Below are 26,164 nucleotides of genomic sequence, written 5' to 3' on the forward strand. Positions count from 1 at the left end.
CAGAGAGTCGGTCCCTGTGCCGGTTTGAAAGGATTTCTGTACCCTAGAAAAGCCATGTTTTAATCCTAATCAATCTTGTGAGAGAAACGGGTTCTTCTAATCCCTATTCAGTACTATAGATTGGAAACCTGATTTGGATATCTAGGTTATCTCCACAGAGATGTGACTCAATCAATTGTGGGTATCAAACTTGATTAGATGGAGACATATCTCCACCCATTCTACATGGGTCTTGATTAGTTTACTGGAATCCTATAAAAAAGGGAGCCTTTTCAGAAAGAGTCCTGTTGAAAACAAGGAGACAGCTGCAGAACCACAACAAAATGATGAGAGAACCACAGAGTCCACCAGCCAGCAACCTTTGGAGATAAAGGAGAACACCCCGGGGAGCTTCATGAAGCAAGGGGCCTGGAGAGAAAGCTAGTAGATGTCACCATGTTCAACACATGCCTTTCCAGCTGAGAGAGAAATCCTGAACTTCAGTGGCCTTTCTTGAGTGAAGGTAACCTTTTGTTGGTGCCTTAATTTGGACATTTTTATAGAATTGCTTTAATTGGGATATTTTCTCAGCCTTAGAACTGTAAACTAGCAACTTACTAAATTCCCCTTTTTAAAAGTCATTCTGTTTCTGCAATATTGCATTCCAGCAGCTAGCAAATTAGAACAGTCCCTAAAACTACATACTTTAATGGACCTATCCACTGAGAACAGGATGCCTGGTGGTTGGGCCAGGTATTTATAAAATGAACACTGATTTACTAAACACCATCCAGGTATTTCACTTCAGAAACTGGAGAGTTCCTCTTCAACAATCTTTTCTTACTGACCTTGCCTAGAAATGCCCCACTGAACAATTCCACTCCCCCACTCCTATTCCAAATGATCACAGCTCTTCACAATTCTGTGATTTTGCCCAAGCTTTTATTTCTACCTGAAACACCCTTTGATTCTTCCCCTCTTCCTCTCTGGGGCTCTCAAATTCACTCACTTTTCAGGGTACAAATCAAATGGTGGCACTACGCCCTCAACCTCAGCTCAAAATGTACTTTGGGCTCCTATGAATATGATGAAACCTCTAAGTCATCTGCTAAATATGGCTTTCAAAATGTCATTATTCAAGAAACTCCGAGTCGAGGAGGAAAATATCCTGCTGAGCAAAGAAACTAAAACCACCGTATTGTATTTACTGCTGCTCAGGCTGACCCAACCTACAGTGTACATCTGGGCGGAAGGCTGCCAAAGGAAACTTAAGTCATATGGCTGGTCCCTTCTCTATGGTCTTGCTTTACAATGCTGTCTACCTGGCCAAGGGTATGATAAACAAATTCCTCTAGTGGCTGTCTACAGGACTAGAGGCCAGACGGCATCAATGCAGGCACCTGAAGCCACAGGGAGAGGATGAGAAGGAGAGAGAGAAAGCAGGAGGGCTGAAAACCAGGTTCCGGAAAAAAGGGATGATTTTGATTACTGAATCATTACATAGATATTTCTTTTTGCTTTTTGGTATATTAGACGGACAGAAATTCCTGAAATCTCTACATTGTTATCCAGCTGCCCTGATGTCTGATAATGATTGTATAGCCCTTATCTTCCACTCCTGTGATTGTAAAAACTTACGACTAACCTTTCATTTGTAACCAGTTACCCAGTTTTTCAACTTAAGAGTAATCACTAAAGACAGTCCCTAATGTTTATTAATGAAGGCTTTTGGGGCCACTCAGAACTTACCCACCCCAAGTCCAAAGTTGTCTTGATGTCCCAGACTGGATATAATCAAAGTGCACCCACCCGAAATGCACAGTAGCTTAAACTTTAACTTACAAGTCACCTATACCTCATTCTGCTATTTTCTTTCATACGATCAGTGACTAAGAATGTCATCAATCTGTGCATGTTCAGTAACCAGATCATCTCTAATTGCATCATCTGGGGTCACTGTGCTCATTATCCTAAATCCTACCCATCTTTTTTTCTAACAAAACTACATGAATTATGAGTAAAGGTAAAAAGAAGGAAAATTAGATATGACTAGTAAAATCCAGAAGGCAAAATAGTAGAAGAAAGTACTAACCGTGCAGGATTAACACTAAATGTTAATGAATTAAACTCCCCAATCAAAAGACATAGACTGGCAGAATGGATTAAAAAACAAGACCCATCTATATGCTGTCTCTACTCAAAGGACATGAAAGCAAGGACACAAACGGACATTTGCACACCAATGTTTATAGCAGCATTATTTACAATTACCAAGAGATGGAAACAGCCAAAATGTCCATCAATGTACAGGTGGCTAAACAAATTGTGGCATATACATACGATGGAATATTATGCAGCTGTAAGACAGAATAAAGTTATGAAGTATGTAACAACATGGATGGACCTTAAGGACATTATGCTGAGTGTGATTAGCCAAAAACAAAAGGACAAATATTGTATGGTCTCATTGATATCAACTGACATTCGTGAATAAACTTGGAATATTTCGTTGGCAACAGAGACCATCAGGACATAGAAATAGGGTAAGATATTGGATATGTTATATCCAATAAGGACTGGATATAAAACAGGACTGAATATAAAAATTCAGAAATGGACAGCACAACACTACCTAACTGTAATACAATTATGTTAAAACACTGAATGTGAGAATGATAGAGGGAGGAGGGCTGAGGGCACAAATGAAATCACAAAGAAAGATAGACGAGAAAAACTGAGATGGTATAATCTAGGAATGCCTAGAGTATATAATGATAATGACTAAATACAAATTTAAAAATGTTTTTGCATGAGAAAGAATAAAAGAATGTCATTACTGCAGGGTACTGAGAATAGATGGTAAATAATATTTTAAAATTTCAACTTATGTGTGAGACTAAATCAAAAAATATTTATTTGGTACAAAATTTATACTTTGACTAGTGCATCTCCTAATATAACACGTAGATAGTTGGTTGAATAATGCAAGTACTTGGAACCTTGCGTAGGACATTAGATTTTATTGGTTTGTCCAGAGTGATGCCCTGATGAATCCCAGAGTGATTTGATCAGTGAGTTAAAAAGTATTTGCAAAGTCCCCTTCAGGGAATGGTGAGAACAGGGGAAAATTCAACCTCCCCAAGTTGAATTATTGATATTCTCACAAGCACTGTGGACAACCAAAGCTATAGGCTGAGCCCCCAGTCTTGGGGTTTGTTCATATGAAACTTAACCCTGCAAAGGATAGGTCAAACCTACTTAAAATTAGGCTTAAGAGTCACCCCCAATAGAACCTCTTTTGTTGCTCAGATGTGGCCTCTCTCTCCAGCCAACACAACAAGCAAACTCACTACCCTCCCCCTGTCTACGTGGGACATGACTCCCAGGGGTGTGGACCTTCCTGGCAACGTGGGACAGAAATCCTAGAATGAGCTGAGACTGAGCATCAAGGGATTGAGAAAAACTCTAGAATGAGCTGAGACCCAGCATCAAGGGATTGAGAAAACCTTCTTAACCAAAAGGGGGAAGAGTGAAATGAGACAAAGTGTCAACGGCTGTGAGATTCCAAAGAGTCGAGATGTTACCCTGAAGGTTATTCTTACACATTAAGTAGGTATCACCTTATTAACCAGGATGTAATGGAGAGACTGGAGAGAACTGCCTGAAAATGTAGAGCTGTGTTCCAGTAGCCATGTTTCTTGAGGATGATTGTATAATGATATAGCTTTCACAATGTTACTGTGTGATTGTGAAAACTTTGTGTCTGATGCTCCTTTTATCTACCTTGTCAACAGATGAGTAGAACATATGGAATAAAAATAATAGGAGGAACAAATGTTAAAATAAATTTAGTTTGAAATGCTAGTGATCAATGAAAGGGAGAGGTAAGGGGTATGGTATGTAAAATTTTTTTTTCTTTTTTCTGTTTCTGTTTTATTTTTCTGTTGTCTTTTTATTTTTTTCTGAATTGATGCAACTGTTCTAAGAAATGATCGTAATAATGAATATGTAGAACAGAATGAGCATATATTGAGGATGTTTGCGTTTCTTTCTTGTAATTTTTTTAATTAATAAAAAATCATAAATAAAAAAAGCTATAAAAAAACTATACGAATTACTGCAATTTGGGAAGACAGATTTTAGGCCGTTAAGCCCCGTGCTCTCTACTATGCACCTAGTAATAAACTCTTTCTGTCTTCAAAACCCTGGTGTCTCAGGATTGATTATTGAGACCATTGTGCAAAAGAATCCATGGCCTTTACCCAGCAACATGGAGATGCCTGATAGACATTTAAGAGATGTTATCTGGAAGAGGAATATAAAAGTTAAGGTAAAGTACTGGACTGAAGACAGGAATTTGAAAGTTACCAGCACAATGGGTGGTTTTCATGTTAATTTAAGGCCTTGAAACTAAATGCCAGCGTGTGGCTAAAAACAGAGATCTAGGACTAGGCCCTGGGGCCCTTCAACCACTAACCAAAAGTAAGGAAGCAAGAATCAGAAGCCAAAGAACTGGGACTGAAGGAATGAACCTTCAAGAATCCAGAAGAAAGAGCAGTGATCAAACACCACCCATCAAACACTGCTGCAATTTCAAGAACCAATTTAACACCGAACTTGGCAGCCCAGAGGTCACCGGTGGCTTTGACCACAGCTATTTCAGTGGAAAGATGGGGGCCTAGGCTGAATGATGTGGATTTATCAGACTGTTGGAGAAAACCAGGCGCCAGCGAATACAGACTCTCAAGCCTTTGGCTGCCAAGAGGGGCAGGTAAATAAAAGTGGAACTTTCTGAAAGAGGGAGGATGAGGTTGCCTTTTGTTGTGAAAATGGACACACTTTTCACGGGAAATAAAAACTGCTCGCGTTCTGGGCCCACCTTCGCTGTTCGTCTAATTGTACCAGGGCCAAGACCTGTGACTACATTCATAGAAAGCATATTTGTGGTTGAATCACGTCGCGACTCCTCGGCTCGCCCCAGGCTCCACGTGCCCCGGCTTCCCACTCCCGCCTCAGGCACACCTGCGGACCCCTGAGAAAGCCCGCCGCGGGGCCCTCCCTCCTCTGAGCCCCGCCTCTTCCCGCCTAAGCGCGTGCGCACCGCCCACCAGCACCGCCCCCTGATGGCCCGAGCAGAGAACCGAAAAGGAGGGACCCCCGACCCTCAGTTACGGGATTCTGCGGAGATGCCGGGCCGCGACCCATTCCCACTTACCGAGGGACGGACGAAACAAGCACGCCGCGCTGGAAACTGCGACTGCGGGAGCAGGCGCGCCCCTCTAAACCTTTTTTACAGTCTACGGAAGGTAACGCACTTGCGTTCGAAGATTCGCGGCGCGTGGGGAACCTCACTCCCTTTTCTCCCTTTTATGATCCTGGTCGCAGCGCGGTGGCCCCCTCCCCTACGCCTGCGCAGTCCTTCCTCTGTGACGTGCCGCGCTGCCCCTTGGGAAATGTAGTTTTTACCTTGAGCCGCCGTTTCGACTCTTAAGCTAATTTAACAAGCCAGGGGCCTTGTGTCCGTTTTCTGTGCCATCTCCCATTCTTCAAAGCCTTTATTTAAAAACATAAAACAAACAAATAAATAAATATAAAAATGGGCATAACTTTAGACTCAGAACTGCACTCTAGGGAATTTTCCCGAGAAAGGTGAAAAGGAACTAGACAAGCAATTAGCTACAGTGTTTGTTGTCTAAGGATATCATGGTATCTTAGAATTTCTTACACAATTTCTACTATAGCTTATAATTATATATTTATTTCTTTGACTATTTGCTATACTTTCAAGCCTTGTAAGGTCAGGATGATCTGTTTTCCTCACCCATGTATGCCCAGAACCCAGCACAACAGTGCCTGGCATAAAGCAGGCCCTCAATAAATAGTTTTCTATCCATTAGAGATTTGCAGAATTCAACATTGAAACTGTTTCACCCCCAAACTTAGCACATGATATTCCACCATCAAGTTGACTTTTCTTCCTGAGGTCTCCATTTCAGTGCTTTGACCATATATCCTGCATTTTATAAAGGTTATGGTAGCAGGGCTTTTGCAAATTTCGCATTTATAAAGGTCTCGGGAGCTATCTCTCCTGAATGTCAAATATAGGGAGAGACTTGTGGTTTAGAATTTTTGTTCATCTTTAATTTTTGTTTTTTCTACAATGAATATGTATGAATTGGCTAATTTTTTAAAAAATGTTTTAGAGTATTGCACACATGTAAGGGACAGCTTTGTCCTCTTCTTCACATCCAAATTTCTTAAAAGACTTGTCTGTCCTTGTTTTTATTACTTTACCTACTGCTTGAGCCAGCACCTGGGAAGTAGTCTTTCCCTTCCCTCCCTTATTCTATCCATCACTAAGTGTCTGCAATATAAAAATAATAGCAGGCCATATTTGTTGGGTGCTTACTATGTGTCAGACCCTTGTTAATGCGTTGTGTGGACAGAAGCTGGTGGGAACTTAATGGCTGTTGTCGTAGTGGAAGATTCTTCAGCCACTCATTGTCAGCCAATACAGTTGTTTCTCTGTCTTCATATGATGATGATCAGGGATCTAAATTTATCTGAAAAGCTAGAGAGGCATCATTTGTTCCCCTTGGGATGGCAGGTTTTGCAGCAGTTGTTGCATATGAATTATACAAGCTGAAGAGCAGGGGAAGTACTAAAATGTTCATTCACTTGATTCACATGCGTGTCACAACTCAAGGCTTTGTTGTGGGAGCAGTGACTCTTGGTATGGGCTATTCCATGCATCAAAAATACTGCACAAAACTGAAACTTTACAAGAGATGCTGTCTTGGTCTTGTTGGTGGTATTTGCTTTAGTTAAGATACCTCAAGTTGATGTTACACATATATGCTGAAAATAAATTATTTGAGTAGGTTCAGACAGTAACACAGTATTTTGAATATCGGCTTCCTTTCTTTTAGGCTTGATTTGCCTGGTGATCAAATTACCGGTGACAAGTTAACTAACTAGGTAATTCAGTGAAGTCAAGTTAGCACAAAAGAAACATGGCATGTAAATTATCTTAATAATGTAAAATGTCCGCATTCTTAAACCCTTATGATGAAATTTGTTCTAAAAAAGACAGCAGGCCAATCCTGAATTACTTTGAGTTGCTGCAGAATATCACATTGTCTGGTTGTTATGTGAAAGTGCTGTTCAGCCCAATTAATTTCATTTTTTTCTGCTTACATTCTGGACTGGTCTTGTATTTTGGGTTTCTAGGGCTGGTTGACTCTTAAAGAACTTTTTCAGAAAAGTGCATGGAATATAAGACTGTAATGCCTCCTACAATTGAATATGTGTGTATTCAAAATAAACCTGAAGACCTGGTGTTCTAGTTTACTAGCTGCCAGAATGCAACACACCAGAGATGGATTGGCTTTTAATAAAAGGGGATTTATTTTGTTAGTTCTTCAGAGGAAAGGCAGCTAACTTTCCACTGAGGTTCTTTCTAAAATGGGAAGGCACAGGATGGTCTCTGCTGGCCTTCTCTCCACGCCTCTGGGTTCTAACAACTTTCCCCAGGGTGATTTCTTTCTGCATCTCCAAAGGCCTGAGCTGAGCTGCTTGGCCTATGCTGCGTTGCGCTCTCTCATTTAAACACCGGCCAGTTAACTCAGACATCATTCATTGCAGCATGCACGCCTCCTAGCCGACTGCAGATGTAATCAGCAACAAATGAGGTTCACGAACCATTGGCTCATGTCCACAGCAACAGAACTAGGTGCCTTCACCTGGCCAAGTTGATGACTGAATCTAACTACCACACCTGGTAACAGAGCTGCTTAGAAGTAGCTTTAGTTTAGAATCATTCTTATTAATAAACACGAAGGAACTTAATTATGGATTACAGTTTAGCACTTTTATAGTTGTAGAATTATGTTTTTATTGCTGTTATTAGATTTAATTTTAAATGTCATCTTGTAATAGAAGTATGTAAAGTGCTAATCCAAAAGCAAATGAAGATTTTAAATGCCTATAGTAGTTGTTTATTTTCTCTGTAAGATTCATAAATGTTAAACAAAACACATTACCTTTATTGAAGGTGATTAATGATTTATGAACAAGCTGGTTTGGCCAGGCATTATATGCAAACTTGACATACTACAGAATGCTTTGTTGTGCTTGTGAAATTCTCTTGTCTGACTTTACATTCCATGGTGATAACATGGTATTTATGGTATGGTATTAAAGTGAGTGAAAACGTCAAAAACAAAAGCTTTATGTGGCACATAATTTTTCATCTCCATCCCATCCACCCTAGTCTAAGCTATCTCCACTCTTGTTTGAACTGCAAAAGCTTTTCTTTATTTTTAATCCCAGGTGCAGAGGTTGAATTACTCATATTTCTCACTTCCTGGCACCTATCATCATTGGGTTCTGCACAGCTTCCCTGTTGTCTCATGTATTTATGCCCTTTCATCTCCTCTCTCCACTCTTTCCCCTTTCCCCATAGTGTGGGTATGTGTCCTTGGTAAAATGTGCACGTTCTTTAGTATGCAATTCTCCTTGAACTTTTTATTTTGAAATAATTTCAAACTTACAGGACAATTGCAAAAATAATACAAAACCCTTACAGAGAACTCCAACATACCCTCTGCCCAGATATACCAATATTGATATTTTGCCACATTTGCTGTATCATTCTATTATCCATGTATATATCCATCCATCTAGTCATCTGTCTATCCATATATTTTTCTATTTTCTAAACATTTGAGTAGGTTGTATACATCATGCTCCTTGGATGCCTCATTCTTCCATGTATGTTTCCTAAGAACAAAAATATTCATTTATATAAAACCACTTTAAGTACAGTTATCAAGATTAACATTTAATTGATATAAAGTTTATAGCCTATCTTCCAATTTTTTCAGATGTTCTAATAATGTCTTTTTCAGCCTTTTCTCCTCTGTTATTGGACCCAGCTCAAAATCATGTATGGCATTTAATTGTCATTATCTCTTTAGTTGTACTTTTTTTTAAATTGTGGAAACATCTATAAAACATAAACTTTCCTATCTCAGCCACTCCCAAGCATACCGTTTAGTGGGATTACACATTCACAATGTTGTGCCATCCTCTCCACCATCCACTACCAGAATTTTTCTTTCACCCCAAATAGGAATCTTAAACCCATTAGCCTAAGTGTGTATATATAAAATATATATATATATTTTTTATATACATAAAATAAAAAATATATGTCTACATAAAAAATATATATGTCTACATTATATATATATATATATATATTTTTTTTTTTTTTTTTTTTTTTTTTTTTTTTTGCATGGGCAGGCTCTGGGAATTGAACCCGGGTCTCTGACATGGCAGGTGAGAATTCTGCCACTGAGCCACCATTGCACTGCCCTCCATATATTTTAATTTCTCTAAATGATACTGCTATAAACAGCATTTGCTAGACAGCAATGATGACAGCAGTTATTCATTCAGCACTACACCTTGAAGACCTGTCATTGTGCATATACCCAGCTTGTTACTTAGAACAACTGTGCATTATTTCATAATGAGTGCCCCCAATTGACTTATTTGGACCCATACTGATAGACCTCGAAATTGCCTCCATCTCCTGGCTACCACAAGAATGCTACAGTGAACGATCTTATGTAGGTCTCCTCGCAGCCTGTGCGAGGATTTCTCTGGGGTATATAACCAGGAGCAAAGCCCAGCAGTAGCCTCTCACAGTATCTCCCTTACCCATCCTGGCCCCTGTGTAATCGCTTCTGTGGAGAAGCGATTACACAATAATTACACAATAATCAGAGTGATCTTATTGTGTAATCAGATTACACAATAATCAGAGTGATCTTATTGAAATGAAAATGTGTTCCTGTCCCAGTACCACCGACCCTTCTCCACCTCCCTCTCCACCCCAGCCCCCCAGGTCTTCTTTAGGGGTCTCATAGCCACACTTTCCTCCTCCCATGGGGCATCTGCAAAGACCATCCAGAGCACCTTTCCCTCCCTCTATACCTCGATAACCACCTCCTCATCTTCATACCTTTCTGACTCGGTCTCATACCTCTATTATAATCTCTCATAACACCATGTAGACCTTCTGTAACTGTAATGGAAACACATGTCACAGTTTTACATTTGTTTTTGATATCATTTGATTAATGTTTATGCTCATTGCTGAATCTTTAGCACTTAGTCCAGTGTGTGGCACATAACCTAAATATCCGCTGAATGAAAGAACAAATGTTAGAAAGCATTTGTTCTTCCACCTTGTATAGGTAAGGTACTAAAATAATTTAACCTAGTGCATAAAAAATGTTTGGAAAGTATTACAATGGTTAAAAGGGATTTTCTGTGTTATTACTAATTAAATTTAAATAAGCAAAATATTCATATATTTGGACATTGTATAAATTCCTAAAAAATTTAACAGTATTCTCACTGTCAATATTATATCCTGATACTAATCTGTATAACATTAAGCAATGATATGGGGTTAATAATCATAGTTTTAGTTATTCTCTAAAAAGCTATAAATTAGAGAAACAGCCAAATTATCAGTTGCACTGCTCTGCTGTAATACATCTAGTGGAGCAGAGCAGGGCCTCTGTTATGTTTGAACATGAAACAGCTGTCTGATGATTTGTTTCTAAAGATAACTTCATTAAAAAATACTTATAAAGGTTAAAGCTTATATTGTAAACTTTGTTATCTTTAAATTCTGAGGTGCTGTACTCTTTAGGTAGCCCAGTAATTCCCTAGAACTCTTAATGTCTGTAGGACACCTAAAGCTCGTTCAGTCCACCAACTCTAAAAATTAGCATAAGTCCACACAGCAGCGTTTAAAAAAAACTAAAAGACATCAAACTCCAGTTAAAAATGTGATGAAACTAATCTGGTTAAAACCAAAATAAATCAATATACACGGTAAGAAATAATATTGTTTGTATGTTAAAGCTTTAACTTTTGTATGAGATAAAAGAAAAATAGTGAATTAAACAACCTAATTCAGCTTTATTTAATATGAAACCTAGAATAAGAACATCTTAATGTTATATACAAGTTAATGTTCTATACTCTGCATTTCAGAGTGTTTAGGTCAGAAAATGAAAAAGTGTCTGCAAGGTCCCTTGAGGGACTGAGAAAAATAAAATGATTAGGAATTTCCCAGATAAGCGAGCTTAACCTTTTTCTTAAGAAAAAGGGGCTCCCCAATTTAATAAGTCAAGGCCTCAATTTTAAGGCTTGCCCTTATGAAATTTATTTTTATAACAGTACACTAAACCTACTTAAAATTAGCACCTAAGAGTCACCTCCCAAAAATCTCTGCTGTTGCTCAAATGTGGTCTCTCTCTAAGCCAAGCTCTGAGCTTCCCCCCAATGTGGGACATAATTTCCAGGGGTATAAGCCTGGCACTGGCAGGGTAAAACACAGTGGGCCCTGGCATCGCAAAACATATCTAGTTCTGGCATCACAGAACATAACTAACCCTGGCACTTTGAAACATAAGCTCCAAGGATTAAACTGGCCCTGACATCATGGATGAACTGACCAAAAGGGAGAAAAGAAATAGAGTTTCAATGGCTAAGAAATTTCAAATCAAGTGAAGAGGTTATTCTGGAGGTTACTCTTATGCAAGTGTAACAGCATGTGCAAATTCATTTACACTTATGCAAGTGTAACAGCAAGTGCAAATTCATTTACACTTATCCAAGTATAACAGCAAGTGCAAATTCATTTACACTTATGCAAGTATAACAGCAAGTGCAAATTCATCTTGACTAGAAAACTTTCTCTCAGATTTTCATTCATTCTTCTCCACCCCTTTACAAGCTATTCTGCTCCCCCTCATTAGGCCCTAATTATCCTCATGTTAATTTTCCTCCTAGCCCTCTGCCTCTTCAATGTGTATCTAAGTTTGTTCACAGGTCAATATTAACCATAACCAAGCAACAAAACTCTGAGAACATACTCTTGCTACAATAGAAATTTGAAAACCTATGTCTGTCACAACAAGAACATTTCTACCAGTCTGTTCCAACTGAAGATGCCCAGAAACCCAATTAATGATGCCCCCATTTGGCTCAAAGGAATTTATCCCACCCCTGACCACCCACCCCCCACCCCGCTCCGCAGCTATGCCCTTTTGTTCACAGGAAGTAGCTTAGGAGAACACTATGTCCCTGCTCCCTCCAAAAATTGCTTCAAGCTGGGCTAGATCACCCCCCCCAAACCTAACCCCAGCTCCAGTCAATTTTATTAAAATAAAAAGGCAGGAATGTCAGGTCTCAGAAAAGGAACTTTACATGTAAAATGGACTCCATAACCCAAAGGCTTCTCAGTTTCTTCCTTAGCTTCTTTTCCCTCAGCTTCTTTTGCAGAGCCTGATGTTTGAGAGACAGAGCATAGTGTCAGAACCCCAACAGTCAATCAAATCATAAGTTAACAAGCCCCATCCAATCAAGGGATGATACCACCTAGTGGACACCCTCCCCTCTGGATCTTTAAAACGCAGCTCCCAGAACAAAGAACAGGAACCATTTTTCCTTCTTTCTGCTGGTTCCCCAGGCGGGAGCCATTTTCAGGCCCCTACCTGCTTTCTCCCTTTCACTTTCCCACCTGCCTTCTCCCACCTACTTTTTCCCAGTTCTCACCTTCAGTATACCTGTTAAGCTTTGAAGAAAAAAAGAACAAATGAAGGTGTTGTCTCTGCCCAGGGAAGGCCCACTGTGGGGGTAGCACCTTGGTGAGGTGACAGTTGTAATATTGGGTCCTCAGCTTTGCTGAGGACATTCCATTCCATCAGCAGCCTCTCAGGATAGACTTTACAGATGCAACTCATGACAGCCTGAAGTATAAACCAGGAGCCCTGCTTAGTCATACAGGGAGAATTTTAAACATGGAGCTGACCAGAACCCTCACTTTGCCTCTCACAGTCCCTTCCTGTGTGAAAGCCACAGCATTGCAAAGAAATCTGGGCCCTCCTTGCTCTCTCCTTAAATATTATGTCCTTAGAGAATCCCATCTGAAATCCTTTTCTAAAAAGTCCTAAAAAGTCACAGGGATCTTTACTGAAGGTCCCTTGAAGATACCACTCTTGAACTCAGGTCTCTTGTGTGGCGGGCAGGTGTTCTGCCACTGAACTACCTGTGCACCCCTGCCTAGCTTTTAACACCCTCAAGTAGAATTGTACCCCCTACATGCAATCCATGCCTTGGTTTGGCAGGGAATTGCTGACAACCCAAGTGCAAAAGGGAACATTCAATGCAATGTACATACAAAATTTTAGATGAATAAAGGAAACAAACTTACAAAATTACCTTAGTAAGATAATCCAATGCTCTGAACACAACAGAAACTCACAAGCTACCTGAAGATCCAAGCAGAAATGGCCCAGCCAAATGACCATTCAAAACACCAGAGGGGACATAGAACTTGGAACAACTAATCAAGGATATTTATAAAGAAATAAAGTATACCAGAAAGTCATTAGAAGGGCATAAAGAAGAATTTGGAAGATTAAATAGAAAAAAATGGCAGATCTCACATAGACGAAAGATAGAGTAGACAAATTAGAAATATACTAGAGACAACATGATAGATTTGAAGAAGCAGAAGGAAAAATAAGTGAGCTAGAAGACAGAACAATTGACCTACAGCACACAAAAGAACAAATGGCAAGAAAGATGGAAAGAATGGAACTGAATCTTAGAGAAATGATGGAAAACAACAGGCACACAGATATAAGAATCACTGGTATCCCAAAAGGAGAAGAGAAGATTAAAGGGCTGGGAAGGTCAGTTGAAGATACAATCTGGGGGGAATTCCCAACCCTTATAAAAGACATAAATATGGACATCAAAGAGGCCCAGTGGACCCCAAATAGAATATATCCAAATAGGCCTATTCCAAGACACATACTAATCAAATTGTCAAATATTGAATAGAAACAGAAGGAAGCATGAGAAAAGTAATCTACATACAAGGGAAGATGCATAAGACTGAATTCGAACTACTCAATAGGCAACATGGAATTAAGAAAGCAGTGGTGTGATACATTTAAGATCCTGAATGAGAAAGTCTTCTAGCCAAGAAATCTTTATCCAGCCAAGTTCTCCTTCAAAATCGAGGGAGAGATTAAAATCTTCAAAGACAAAAACGGAGAGAACTAGTCAACAAAAGACCTGCACTACAAGAAATACTGAAGGGAATCCTGTCAGCTGGAAAAAAAAAGACAGGGGAAGGAGGTCTGGAGGAGGGCAAAGAATTGAAGAGTACTGGTAAGGGTAATTTAAAGGATAAAAAGAGAGGGAGAAAAGAATATATACGTCTGACAAAAATTAAATGATACGATGGTAGATTCAATAACTGCTTTTACAGTAATAACTTTGAACATTAACAGACTAAATGCACCAATTTGAAAGTGAAATGGTGGAAAAAGATGTTCTATGCAAGCTGTAACCAAACAAAAGATAAAAAATATCAGATAAAATAAACTTTAAATATACAGACATCATAAGAAACAAAGAAGGCACTACATATTAATAAAAGGGACAATTCATCAAGAGGAAATAACATTATAAATTTTGCTCCCAATCCAGGAGCTCCAAAGTACAAGAGGCAAATATTAGCAAAACTGAAGGAGCTATAGATGTTTCAACAGTAATGAAGGAAGATTTCAATACATCACTCTCCACTATAGATAGAACAACCAGACAGAGGATCAACAAGGAAATAGCCTAAACAATGTGATAAACAAAATAGACCTAATAGGCATATATAGATCATTACACCAAAAAACACCAGGATATACATCCTTCTCTAGTACACATGGAGTGTTCTTCAGGATATATCATATGCTGGGTCACAAAATAAGTCTTTAGTTGAAAGTCTTACAAACTTCATAAGATTGAAATTATCCAAAGCACTTTGACCACAATGGAATGAAGCTGGAAATTGATAATCACCAAAGAACCAGAGTTTTCACAAATATATGGAGATTAAACAACACACCTTAAATAATCAGTGGGTCAAAGAAGAATTGCTAAAGAAATCAGTAAATATCTGGAGACAATAATGAAAATACAACATATCAGAACTATGGGATGTGACAAAGGCAGTGCTGAGAGGGAAATGTGTAACCCTAAATGCCTATGTTAAAAAACAAGAATGAGCAAAAATGGAGGACCTAACTGCTTACCTGGAAAATTTAAAAAAAGAACAGCAAACTAACCCCAAAGCAAATAGAAGAGAAACAACAAAGATTAAAGCAGTAATAAATGAACTGGAGAATAAATAAACAATGGAATCAACAAAACCAAAAGTAGGTTCTTTGAAAAAAATCAATAAAATTGATGAACCCCTAGGTAGATTGATAAAGGAAAAAAGAGAGAGGATGCAAATAAAAAAAAGGGGGTGGGGTGGGGTGCAAGGGTAGTTCAGTGGTAGAATTCTCACCTACCATGCAGGAGACCCAGGTTCGTTTCCCAGCCCATGCACTTCCCAAACAAACAAACAAAAGAAACCAACAACAAAAAAATTCAACAAAATGGTTCTGCAATAACAGGATATTCACATGGAAAAAGAATGAAATGTGACCCCACCATACAGCATACAAAAAAAAAAAAATCAGGAATGAGAGGGGGTTCACTATCAGGGATCCTGAAGAAATGAAAAAAATAATAATAAGAGAATACTATGAACAACTATATGCCAACAAACTACACAACTTACATGAAATAAACAAATTCCTAGAAACACATGAACTCCCTATAGTGACTCGAGAAGAAATAGAAGATCTCAAGAAAACAATTACAAGTAAAGAGCTTCAATCAGTCATCAAAAATCTTCCCACAAAGAAAAGCCCAGGACCAGACAGCGTCACAGGGGAATTTTATCAAACATTCTGTGCAGGTTTGAAACTGTTGTGTACCCCAGGAAAAAAGAACATGTTCTTTTATCCTCATTCAGTATTGCTGGATGGGAGCTTTTAATTAAATGGGGTCTACTGTTTCCATGGAGATGTGATCTACCCAATTGTGGGTAGGGACCTTTTACTTAGGGATTTCCATGGAGATGTGTCTCCACGCATTCAAGGTGGTGGTGCTTACTGGAGTCCTTTAAAAGAGAACCATTTTGGGAAAAGCTTTAGAGCCCCATAGCCAGAGACCTTTGGAGATGCAGAAAGAAAATACCTCCAGAGAAGTCTTATGAAAGGTGAAGCCAGGAGAGAAAGCTAGCAGATGTTGCCATGTGCCGTCCCAGCTAACAGAGGTGTCTAGAAGTCAAAGACCCCAGCATATGCCAACCACGTGCTTTTCCAGCTGACAGAGATGTTCTGGATGGCATCAGCCTTTCTTGAGTGAAAGTAACTTCTCACTGGTGCCTTAATTTGGACACTTTCATGGGCTTACAACTGTAAACTTGCAACTTAATAAACTCCCTTTTTTAATAATTTTTTTATTTTATTTTTTTAAATACCAAAAAAACACCAAACAAACGCAAACATTCCTATTTTGATCATTCCATTCTATATATAATCAGTAATTCACAATATCATCACATAGTTGCATATTCATCATCATGATCATTTCTTGGAACATTTGCCTCTATTTAGAAAAAGAAAGAAAACGAAAACAGAAAAAAATTTATGCATACCATACCCCTTACCCCTCCCATAAATTCCCTTTTTAAAAGCCATTCCATTTCTGGTATATTGCACGACAGCAGATTTAGCAAACCGAAACACATTTCAAAAACTAACTCCAATCCTGATCAAACACTTCCCAAAAAATTGAGGGAAAAGGAACTCTACCTAACTCATTTTATGAAGCTAGCATCACTCTAACACCAAAACCAGATGAAGATGCTAGAAGAAAGGAAAACTACAGACCAGTCTCCCTAATGACCATAGACACAAAAATTCTCAACAAAATATAGCAAATCTAATCCAACAATACATTCAGAGAGGTATCTGTCACGACCAAGTGGGATTTATACCAAAAATGCAAGGATGATTCAACACAAGAAAATCAATCAATGTAATACAGTAATTAAATCAAAAGGGAAAAGTCACATCATCATATTGATTGAAGCTGAAAAAGCATTTGACAAAGTTCAACATCCTTTCCTGATAAAAACACTTCAAAAGGTAGGAATTGAAGGAAACTTCCTCACTGTCATAAAGGATATATGTGCTGGTTTGAAAGGATGTATACCCCCTAGAAAAGCCATGTTTTAATCAAAATCCCATAAAGGTTGAATAATCCCTACTTAATACTGTATTTTGAAACTGTAATCAGATCATCTCCCTGGAGATGTGATTTAATCAAGAGTGGTTGTTAAGCTGGATTAGGTAGAGGTGTGTTTCCACCCATTTGGGTGGGTCTTGATTGGTTTACTGGAGTCCTATAAAGGAGGAAACATTTTGGAGAATGAAAGATTCAGAGAGAGCAGAGAATGCTGCAGCACCATGAAGCAGAGAGTCCATCAGCCAGGGGTTTGGAGTTGAAGAAGAAAAATGCCTCCCGGGGAGCTCCATGAAACAGGAAACCAGGAGAAAAAGCTAGCAGATACTTGGAATATTTCGTTGGTAACAGAGACCATCAGGAGATAGAAAATAGGGTAAGATACTGGGTAATTGGAGCTGAAGGGATACAGATTGTGCAACAGGACTGAATATAAAAGCTCAGAAATGGACAGCACAATACTACCTAACTGTAATACAATTACGTTAAAACACTGAATGAAGCTGAATGTGAGAATGATAGAGGGAGGAGGGCTGAGGGCACAAATGAAATCAGAAGGAAAGACGATAAAGGTTGAGATGGTATAATCTAGGAATGCCTAGAGTAATATAATGATAGTGATTAAATGTACAAATTTTTAAAATGTTTTTGCATGAGGAAGAACAAAGGAATGTCATTACTGCAGGGTGCTGAAAATAGATGGTAATTAATATTTTAAAATCTCAATTTATGTGTGAGATTAAAGCAAAAAATGTTTATTTGGTACAAAATTTATATTTTGACTAGTGCATTTCCTAATATAACTTATGTAGATAGCTTAATGAACACCATAAGTACATGGAAACTTGAGTAGGACATGAGACTTTGTTGGTTTGTCCAGAGTGATGCCATGATGAAACCCAGAGTGATTTGATCAGTAAGTGGAAAAGTATTTGCAAAGTCCCTTTCAGGGAATGGTTAGAAAGGGGGAAAATTCAACCTCCCCAAGTTGAATTATTGATATTCTCACAAGCAGTGCGGACAGGCTGATCTATAGGCTGAGCCCCCAGTCTTGGGGTTTGTTCACATAAAACTTAACCCTGCAAAGGATAGGTCAAGTCTACTTAAAATTTAGGCCTAATAGTCACCCCCAAGACAGCCTCTTTTGTTGCTCAGATGTGGCCTCTCTCTCCAGCCAACACAACAAGCAAACTCACTACCCTCCCCCTGTCTACATGGGACATGACTCCCAGGGGTGTGGACCTTCCTGGCAATGTGGGACAGAAATCCTAGAATGAGCTGAGACTCAGCATCAAGGGATTGAGAAAAACTTCTCGACCAAAAGGGGGAAGAGTGAAACGAGACAAAGTGTCAATGGCTGAGAGATTCCAAACAGAGTCGAGAGGTTATCCTGGAGGTTATCCTTATGCATTAAGTAGATATCACCTTATTAACCAGGATGTAATGGAGAGACTGGAGGGAACTGCCTGAAAATGTAGAGCTGTGTTCCAGTAGCCGTGTTTCTTGATGATGATTGAATAATGATATAGCTTTCACAATGTGACTGTGTGACTGTGAAAGCCTTGTGTCTGGTGCTCCTTTTATCTACCTTGTCAACAAATAGAACACATGGAATAAAAATTATGGAATAAAAATAAATAATAGGGGGAACAAATGTTAAAATAAATTTAACATTTAAATTAGTTTGAAATGCTAGTGATCAATGAAAGCGAGGGGTAAGGGGTATGGTATGTATAATTTTTTTTCTGTTTTCGTTTTCTTTCTTTTTCTGTTGTCTTTTTGTTTTTCTGAATTGATGCAAATGTTCTACAAAATGATGAATCTGCAACTATGTGATGATATTGTGAATTACTGATTATATATTTAGAACGGAATGATCATATGTTAATGTTTTTGTTCATTTGTTGTTAAATTTTTTAAATAAATAAATATTTTAAAAAAAAAATCCCAACAATCTACTTTGAAGACTTAGAAAAGCTAGTTGTTAAGTTTATTAGGAAGGGAAGGAGACCCCGAATAGCCAAAGACATCCTAAAAGAGAAGAGCAAAATGGGAGGACTAACACTTCCTGATTTTATATAAATATATATAAATATATCATTTATTTATAATAAATTTATTTATTTATTTATTAATAAATGATATAAATATATCACTATAAAGCCAGTGATCAAAACAGCACGGTACTGGTACAAAGATAGAAGTATTGACCGATGGAATGGAATCAAGAATGCAGAGAGAAACCACCAAATCTATGGACAATTGATTCCTTGTTTTAAAATTTTTTTTTCCTATATTAGAGAAATTGTGGGTTTATAGAACAATTATGTATAAAATACAGGATTCCCATATACCACACTGTTATTAACACCTCACATTGGTGTGTGACTTTTGTTACAATTGATGAAAACATATTTTTATAATTGTACCATTGACCATAGTTTATGGTTTAACTGTGTAGTACAGTTCCCTGGGTTTTTTTTTTTTTTCATTACATAGTTGTATATTCATCATCATGATCATTTCTTAGAACATTTGCATCAATTCAGAAAAAGAAATAAAAAGAAAACAGAAAAAAACTTCATACATACCATACCCCTTACCCCTCCCTTTCATTGATCACTGGCATTTCAATCTACTAAATTTATTTTAACACTTGTTTTCCCCCTATTATTTACTTATTTTTAATCCATATGTTTGAACTCATCTGTCCATAAGGTAGATAAAAGAAGCATCAGACACAAGGTTTTCACAATCACACAGTCACACTGTGAAAGCTATATCATTATACAATCATCTTCAAGAAACATGGTGTGGTAGTTAGATTCAGTTGTCAACTTGGCCAGGTGAAGGCACCTAGTTCTGTTGCTGTGGACATAAGCCAATGGTACGTGAACCTCATCTGTTGCTGATTTACATCTGCAGTTGGCTAGGAGGCAGTGCCTGCTGTAATGAATGATGTTTGACTTAAGTGGCTGGTACTTAAATGAGAGAGTGCAATGCAGCACAGCCCAAGCAGCTCAGCATACCTCATCTCAGCACTCGCAGCTTAGCCCAGGCCTTTGGAGATGCAGAGAGGAAATTGCCCCTGGGGAAAGTCGTTGGAACCCAGAGGTCTGGAGAGAAGGCCAGCAGAGACGGTCCTGTGCCTTCTCATGTAAGAAAGAATCTCATTGGAAAGTTAGCTGCCTTTCCTCTGAAGAACTAACAAAATAAATCCCCATTTATGAAAAGCCAATCTATCTCTGGCGTGTTGCATTCCTGCAGCTAGCAAACTAGAACACATGGCTATTGAAACAAGGCTCTACATTTTCAGGCAGTTCCCTCCAGCCTCTCTGTTATGCCATAACTAAAAAGGTGATATCTATTTAATGCATAAGAATAACCTCCAGGATAATCTCTCAGCCATTGACACTTTATTTTGTTTCATTTCTCTCTTCCCTCTTTCGGTCGAGAAGGTTTTCTCAATCCCTTGGTGCCGAGTCCCAGCTCATTCTAGGATTTCTGTCCCACATTGCCAGGAAGGTCCACACCCCTGGGAGTCATGTCCCACGTAGACAGGGGGAGAGCAGTGAGTTTGCTTGTCGTGTTGGCTGAGAGAGAGAGAGGCCACGTCTTAGCAACAAGAAAGGTTCTCTTGGGGGTGACTCTTAGGCCTAATTTTAAGTAGGCTTAGCCTATCCTTTGCAGGGTTAAGTTTCATATGAACAACCCCCAAGATTGGGGGCTCAGCCTGTTGCTTTGGGTGTTCCCACTGCTTGTGAGAATATCAAGAATTCTCCACTGGGGGAAGTTGAATTTTCCCCTTTTCTTGCCATTCCCTGAAGGGGACTTTGCAAATACTTTTTTATTCACTGTTCAGATTCTTCTGGGATTTATCGAGGCATCACTCTGGAGAAACCTACAAAATCTCATCCCCTACTCAAGGTTCCTTGTACTTATGGTGTTCAATTAACCTGTCCACATAAATTATATTCGGAAATGCACTCGTCAAAATATAAATTTTATACCAAATAAACAATTTTTGCTTTAGTCTCACATATAAGTTAAAGTTTTAAAATATTAACTACCATCTGTTATCAATACCCTGCATTATTGACATTCCTTTGTTCTTCCTCATGCAAAACATTTTAAAATTTGTACATTTAGTTACTGTATTAGTTAGGGTTCTCTAGAGAAACAGAATCAACAGGGAACACTTGCAAATATAAAATTTATAAAAGTGTCTCATGTGACCGCAGGAATGCAGAGTCCAAAATCCACAGGGCAGGCTGTGAAGCCGACGACTCCGATGGAGGGTCTGGATGAACTCCACAGGAGAGGCTCACCAGCCGAAGCAGGAATGGGACCTGTCTCCTCTGAGTCCTCCTTAAAAGGCTTCCCATGATTAGATTTAGCATCACTAATTGCAGAAGACACTCCCCTTTGGCTGATTACAAATGGAATCAGCTGTGGATGCAGCTGACGTGATCATTACCTAATCCTATGAAATGTCCTCATTGCAACAGACAGGCCAGTGCTTGCCCAATCAGATAAACAGGTACCACAACTTGGCCAAGTTGACACATGTCCCTAACCATGACAGTTACTATCATTATACACTCTAGGCATTCCTAGATTATACCATCTCAGTCTTTATCATCTAACTTTCCTTCTGATTTCATTTGTGCCCCCAGGCCTCCTCCCTCTATCATTCTCACATTCAGCTTCATTCAGTGTTCTAACATTATTGTATTACAGTTAGGTAGTATTGTGCTATCCATTTCTGAATTTTTATAATCAGTCCCGTTGCACAATCTGTATCCCTTTAGTTCCAATTACCCAATATTTACCCCATTTCTACCTCCTGATGACCTCTGTTCTTAACTGAAATTATCCAAGTTCATTCACTAATGTTAGTTCATATCAGTGAGACCGTACAGTATTTGTCCTTTTGTTTCTGGCTAATCTCACTCAGCATAATGTCCTTAAGGTCCATCCATGTTGTTACATACTTCATAACTTTATTTGGACAATTGATTTTTTTTTAATTTTTAAATTAAAAAATATATACAACAACAAAAAATGCAAACATTCTTAACTTATGATCATTCCATTCTACATATATAATCAGTAATTCACAATATCATCACATAGTTGCATATTCATCATCATGATCATTTCTTAGAACATTTGCATCGATTCAGAAAAAGAAATGAGAAGACAACAGAAAAAAATTTATACATACCACACCCCTTACCCCTCCCTTTCATTGATCACTAGCGTTTCAAACTAAATTTATTTTAACATTTGTTCTCCCTATTATTTATTTTTATTCCATATGTTTTACTCATCTGTTGATAAGGTAGATAAAAGAAGCCTCAGACACAAGGCTTTCACAATCACATAGTCACATTGTGAAAGCTCTATCATTATACAGTCATCTTCAAGAAACATGGCTACTGGAACACAGCTCTACATTTCAGGAAGTTCCCTCCAGCCTCTCCATTACATTTTGAATAACAAGGTGATATCTATTTAATGCATAAGCATAACCTCCAGGATAACCTCTAGACTCTGTTTGGAATCTCTCAGCCATTGACAGTTTATTTCGCTCATCCCTCTTTTAGTCGAGATGGTTTTCTCAATCCCTTGATGCTGAGTCTTAGCTCATTCTAGGATTTCTGTTCCACATTGCCAGGAAGGTCCATACCCCTGGGAGTTATAGCCCATGTAGACAGTGGGAGGGCAGTGAGCTTGCTTGTTGTGTTGGTTGGAGAGAGAGAGAGGCTACATCTGAGCAATAAAAGAGGGTCTCTTGGGGGTGACTCTTAGGCCTAATTTTAAGTAGGCTTGACCTATCCTTTGTGCGGTTAAGTTTCATATGAACAACCCCCAAGATTGGGGGCTCAGCCTGTTGCTTTGATTGGACAATTGATTCTCGATAAGGCCCCCAAATCCACTGAACTGGGATAGAATAGCCTTTTCAATAAATGGGCATGGAAGAACTGGATATTAATAGCCAAAAAATGAAAGAGTACCCTTACCTTACACCCTATACAAAAATTAATTCAAAATGGATTAAAGACCTAGATGTAAAAATGCGTACCATAAAATTTCTAGAAGAAAATGCAGGGAAACATCTTCAAAATCTAGTGTTCTAGTTTGCTAGCTACTGGAATGCAATATATCAGAAGCAGGATGCCTTTTAAAAATTGGAATTTAATGAGTTACTAGTTTATAGTTCTAAGGCCGAGAAAATGTCCCAATTAAAACAAGTCTATAGAAATGTCCAATTTAAGGCACCCGGGGAAAGATACCTTGGTTCAAGAAGGCTGACGACGTTCAGCATTTTTCTCTCAGCTGGAAGGGCACATGGCAATCATGGCAGTGCCTGCTGGCTTTCTGGCGGCTCTACCAGAAACAGACTCTCTTCAAAATGTTTCCTTTTTTAAAGGATTCCAGTAAGCAACTCTACTTTGAATGGGTAGAGACACACCTTCATGGAAATCGTCCAATCAAAAGTTACCACCCACAATTGGGTGGGTCACATCTTCATGGAAACAATCAAAATGCTCCCACCCAGCAATACTGAATGAGGATCAAAGGGCATGGCTTTTTTTTGTTTGTCTGTTTGTTTGTTTGTGTCTTTTTTTTTCTTTTTCCTTTTCTTTTTTTTTTTACTATTATTATTATTTTTATTTTTTTCTCTATATTAACATTCTATATCTTTTTCTGTTGTTTTGCTAGTTCTTTTCCTAAATCGATGCAAATGTACTAAGAAATGATGATCATGCATCTATGTGATGATGTTAAGAATTACTGATTGCATATGTAGAATGGAATGATTTCTAAATGTTGTGTTAATTTCTTTTTTTTCTTTAATAAAAAAAAAAGGGCATGGCTTTTCTGGGGTCCACCACAGATTCAGACCAGCACATCTAGTAATAGGAAGTAGTTTCTTAACTTTTACACCTAAAGCACAAGTAGTGAAAAAATAGATATATGGGAATTCCTTAAGATCAATAGCTTCCATGCCTCAAAAGACGTTGTCAAAAAGGTGAAGAGGTAGTCAACACAAATATTTTGGAAACCACATATCGGATAAAGGCTTGATATCCTGTGTGCATGAAGATATTATGCAGCTCAACAACAAATGAACAAACAATCCCATTATAAATTTGACAGAGGATATGAATAGACACTTTTCTGAAGAGCAAATACAAATGGCTAAGCAGCACATAAAGAGATGCTCATTTTTATGAACTATAAGGGAAATGCAAATCAAAATGACAATGAGATATCACCTAACACCTATAAAAATGGCCACTATTAAGCAGAAATCTACAAATGTTGGAAAGGATGTGGAGAAATTGGAACACTTATGCACTGCTGGTGGGAATCTATAATGGTGCAGCCACTGTGTAAAGCAGTTCGGCAATTCTTCAGAAAACAAAATATTGAGTTGCCCTATGACCCGGCCATACCCATACTCAGTAAATATCCAGAAGAGCTCAAAGCAGTGACACAAACAACATTTGCATACTGATGTTCAAAGCAGCACTTTTCACAATCACCGAAAGATAGAAACAGTCTAAGTGCCCGTCAATATGAATGGATAAACAAAATTGTGGTATATACATGTGATAGGAATATTTTGCAGCAGTAACACGAAATGAGATCCCAGAGCATGTGAAGATGTATATGAACCTTGAGGAGATAATACTGAGTGAAATAAATTAGACACAAAAGGACAGATACTGTCTGATTTAAGTATTACGACTCTGATAAACGTAATCTCAGCATTTACCCTGTAGAATATAGCAGACCCAGGGGTACACAAAAGCTAGAGAAAGGGGAAAAGCTACACAGTGAGTTTGAAATTAAATGCAAGTGAATGGATAGAAGTGAATGTAATGAATTAGTAGGGTTATAAGTAACATTGCCGTATCGAAGTTTCATACGATTGAAAGGTGATGTATAAGTTCTCCCACGAACTATTTCAAAGGCTTGATATTGGGTAAAGGGTCAACAGTAGAGCAGTATGGGGGGAAAGTAAAAATGCATGCAATGGCCAATAGTTAACAGGAAGACATCAACATTACCAGGGGCAACTAACTAATTGGGGGGAGGAACAAGTGATAAGGGGTAGTTTTTCTTTGATATTTGGTGATGCTGAGCTTGTCGGTTCTTTGTGACTATGGACCGATGAAAATTGTCTAAACTGAAAGTGCTGCCGATTGTACAACCAAAATGAAGATACTGTTAGACATGGTTTGTTATTTTGGACATCATCCACGGTGCCCAGTGAAGGAGGAGGCCAAGGTTTCCAGTGCCTGAGAGGCAGAATAGCAAACTGTGGTAAATGTGTATGATGGAATATGGTGCAGTTACAAAAAGGAAGGACATCAAGAGGCATGCAAGCCTTGAGAACAATGTGTTGTGCAAAATAAGCTAGCAGTAAAAGAACAAGTATGCTAAGGTCTCTTTCAGAAAATACTTATAAGAAAATTGGAGCCTAGATTGTGAAGCCCTTATAGCAGCCACACTCCATCTGAAGTTGTGTGTGTATTTCTAAATTCTGATGAGACACTGAGCTGTATCAGCTGGTATTTTCCTGGAACTTTAAGTAACTCTGTGACACCTGAGACCCAGAAATGGAGTGTTTCAGTCCTGAAAGTTAGCATAGCTATATGCAGTAACAGTTAAAGTAACCAAAAAAGAGATCGGGCCTCATTTAGAGATAAAAATGAGGCCAGTCTGGCTGGGACTGAGGTAAATTAGAATACGGAAAAAATGATAGTGTATACGTACTTTAGAGCTTCACCTACTGTATGAGACCAAAGGCAGTGAGGTTTACCCAAATTTTTGTAACACACAATCTAGATCAACCTGTCTGGATAGTTCATTTAAACAACCCAAACTCCTGGAGTCTAGAATAGAAACAAGGCCTTATAATTCTGTATAACTC

General features: G+C 38.5%; 1 protein-coding gene across 14 annotated transcripts in view; it reads right to left on the minus strand.

Moving 5' to 3' along the window:
* SGF29 (SAGA complex associated factor 29) overlaps positions 1–26,164 on the minus strand; it is a 67,113-nt gene that overhangs the window by 37,602 nt on the left and 3,347 nt on the right. For 3 of the 14 annotated variants that reach the window (XM_077141335.1, XM_077141337.1, XM_077141336.1), the window contains one exon: positions 12,274–12,351. The exons of 2 other annotated variants lie outside the window; for them this stretch is intronic. In XM_077141335.1, coding sequence (XP_076997450.1) covers positions 12,274–12,275 — 2 coding nt within the window. In that variant the 5' untranslated portion in view covers positions 12,276–12,351. Of the gene's footprint in view, positions 1–5,194; positions 5,407–5,445; positions 5,533–6,388; positions 6,606–8,581; positions 8,761–10,009; positions 10,073–12,273; positions 12,352–26,164 lie in introns of those variants that run through there. 9 more of the 14 variants (XM_077141339.1, XM_077141343.1, XM_077141341.1 and 6 more) reach the window with 7 other exon arrangements.

The sequence above is a fragment of the Tamandua tetradactyla genome, chromosome 23 (genome assembly GCF_023851605.1).
Source record: "Tamandua tetradactyla isolate mTamTet1 chromosome 23, mTamTet1.pri, whole genome shotgun sequence".
In the NCBI taxonomy this organism is placed as follows: Eukaryota; Metazoa; Chordata; class Mammalia; order Pilosa; family Myrmecophagidae; genus Tamandua; species Tamandua tetradactyla.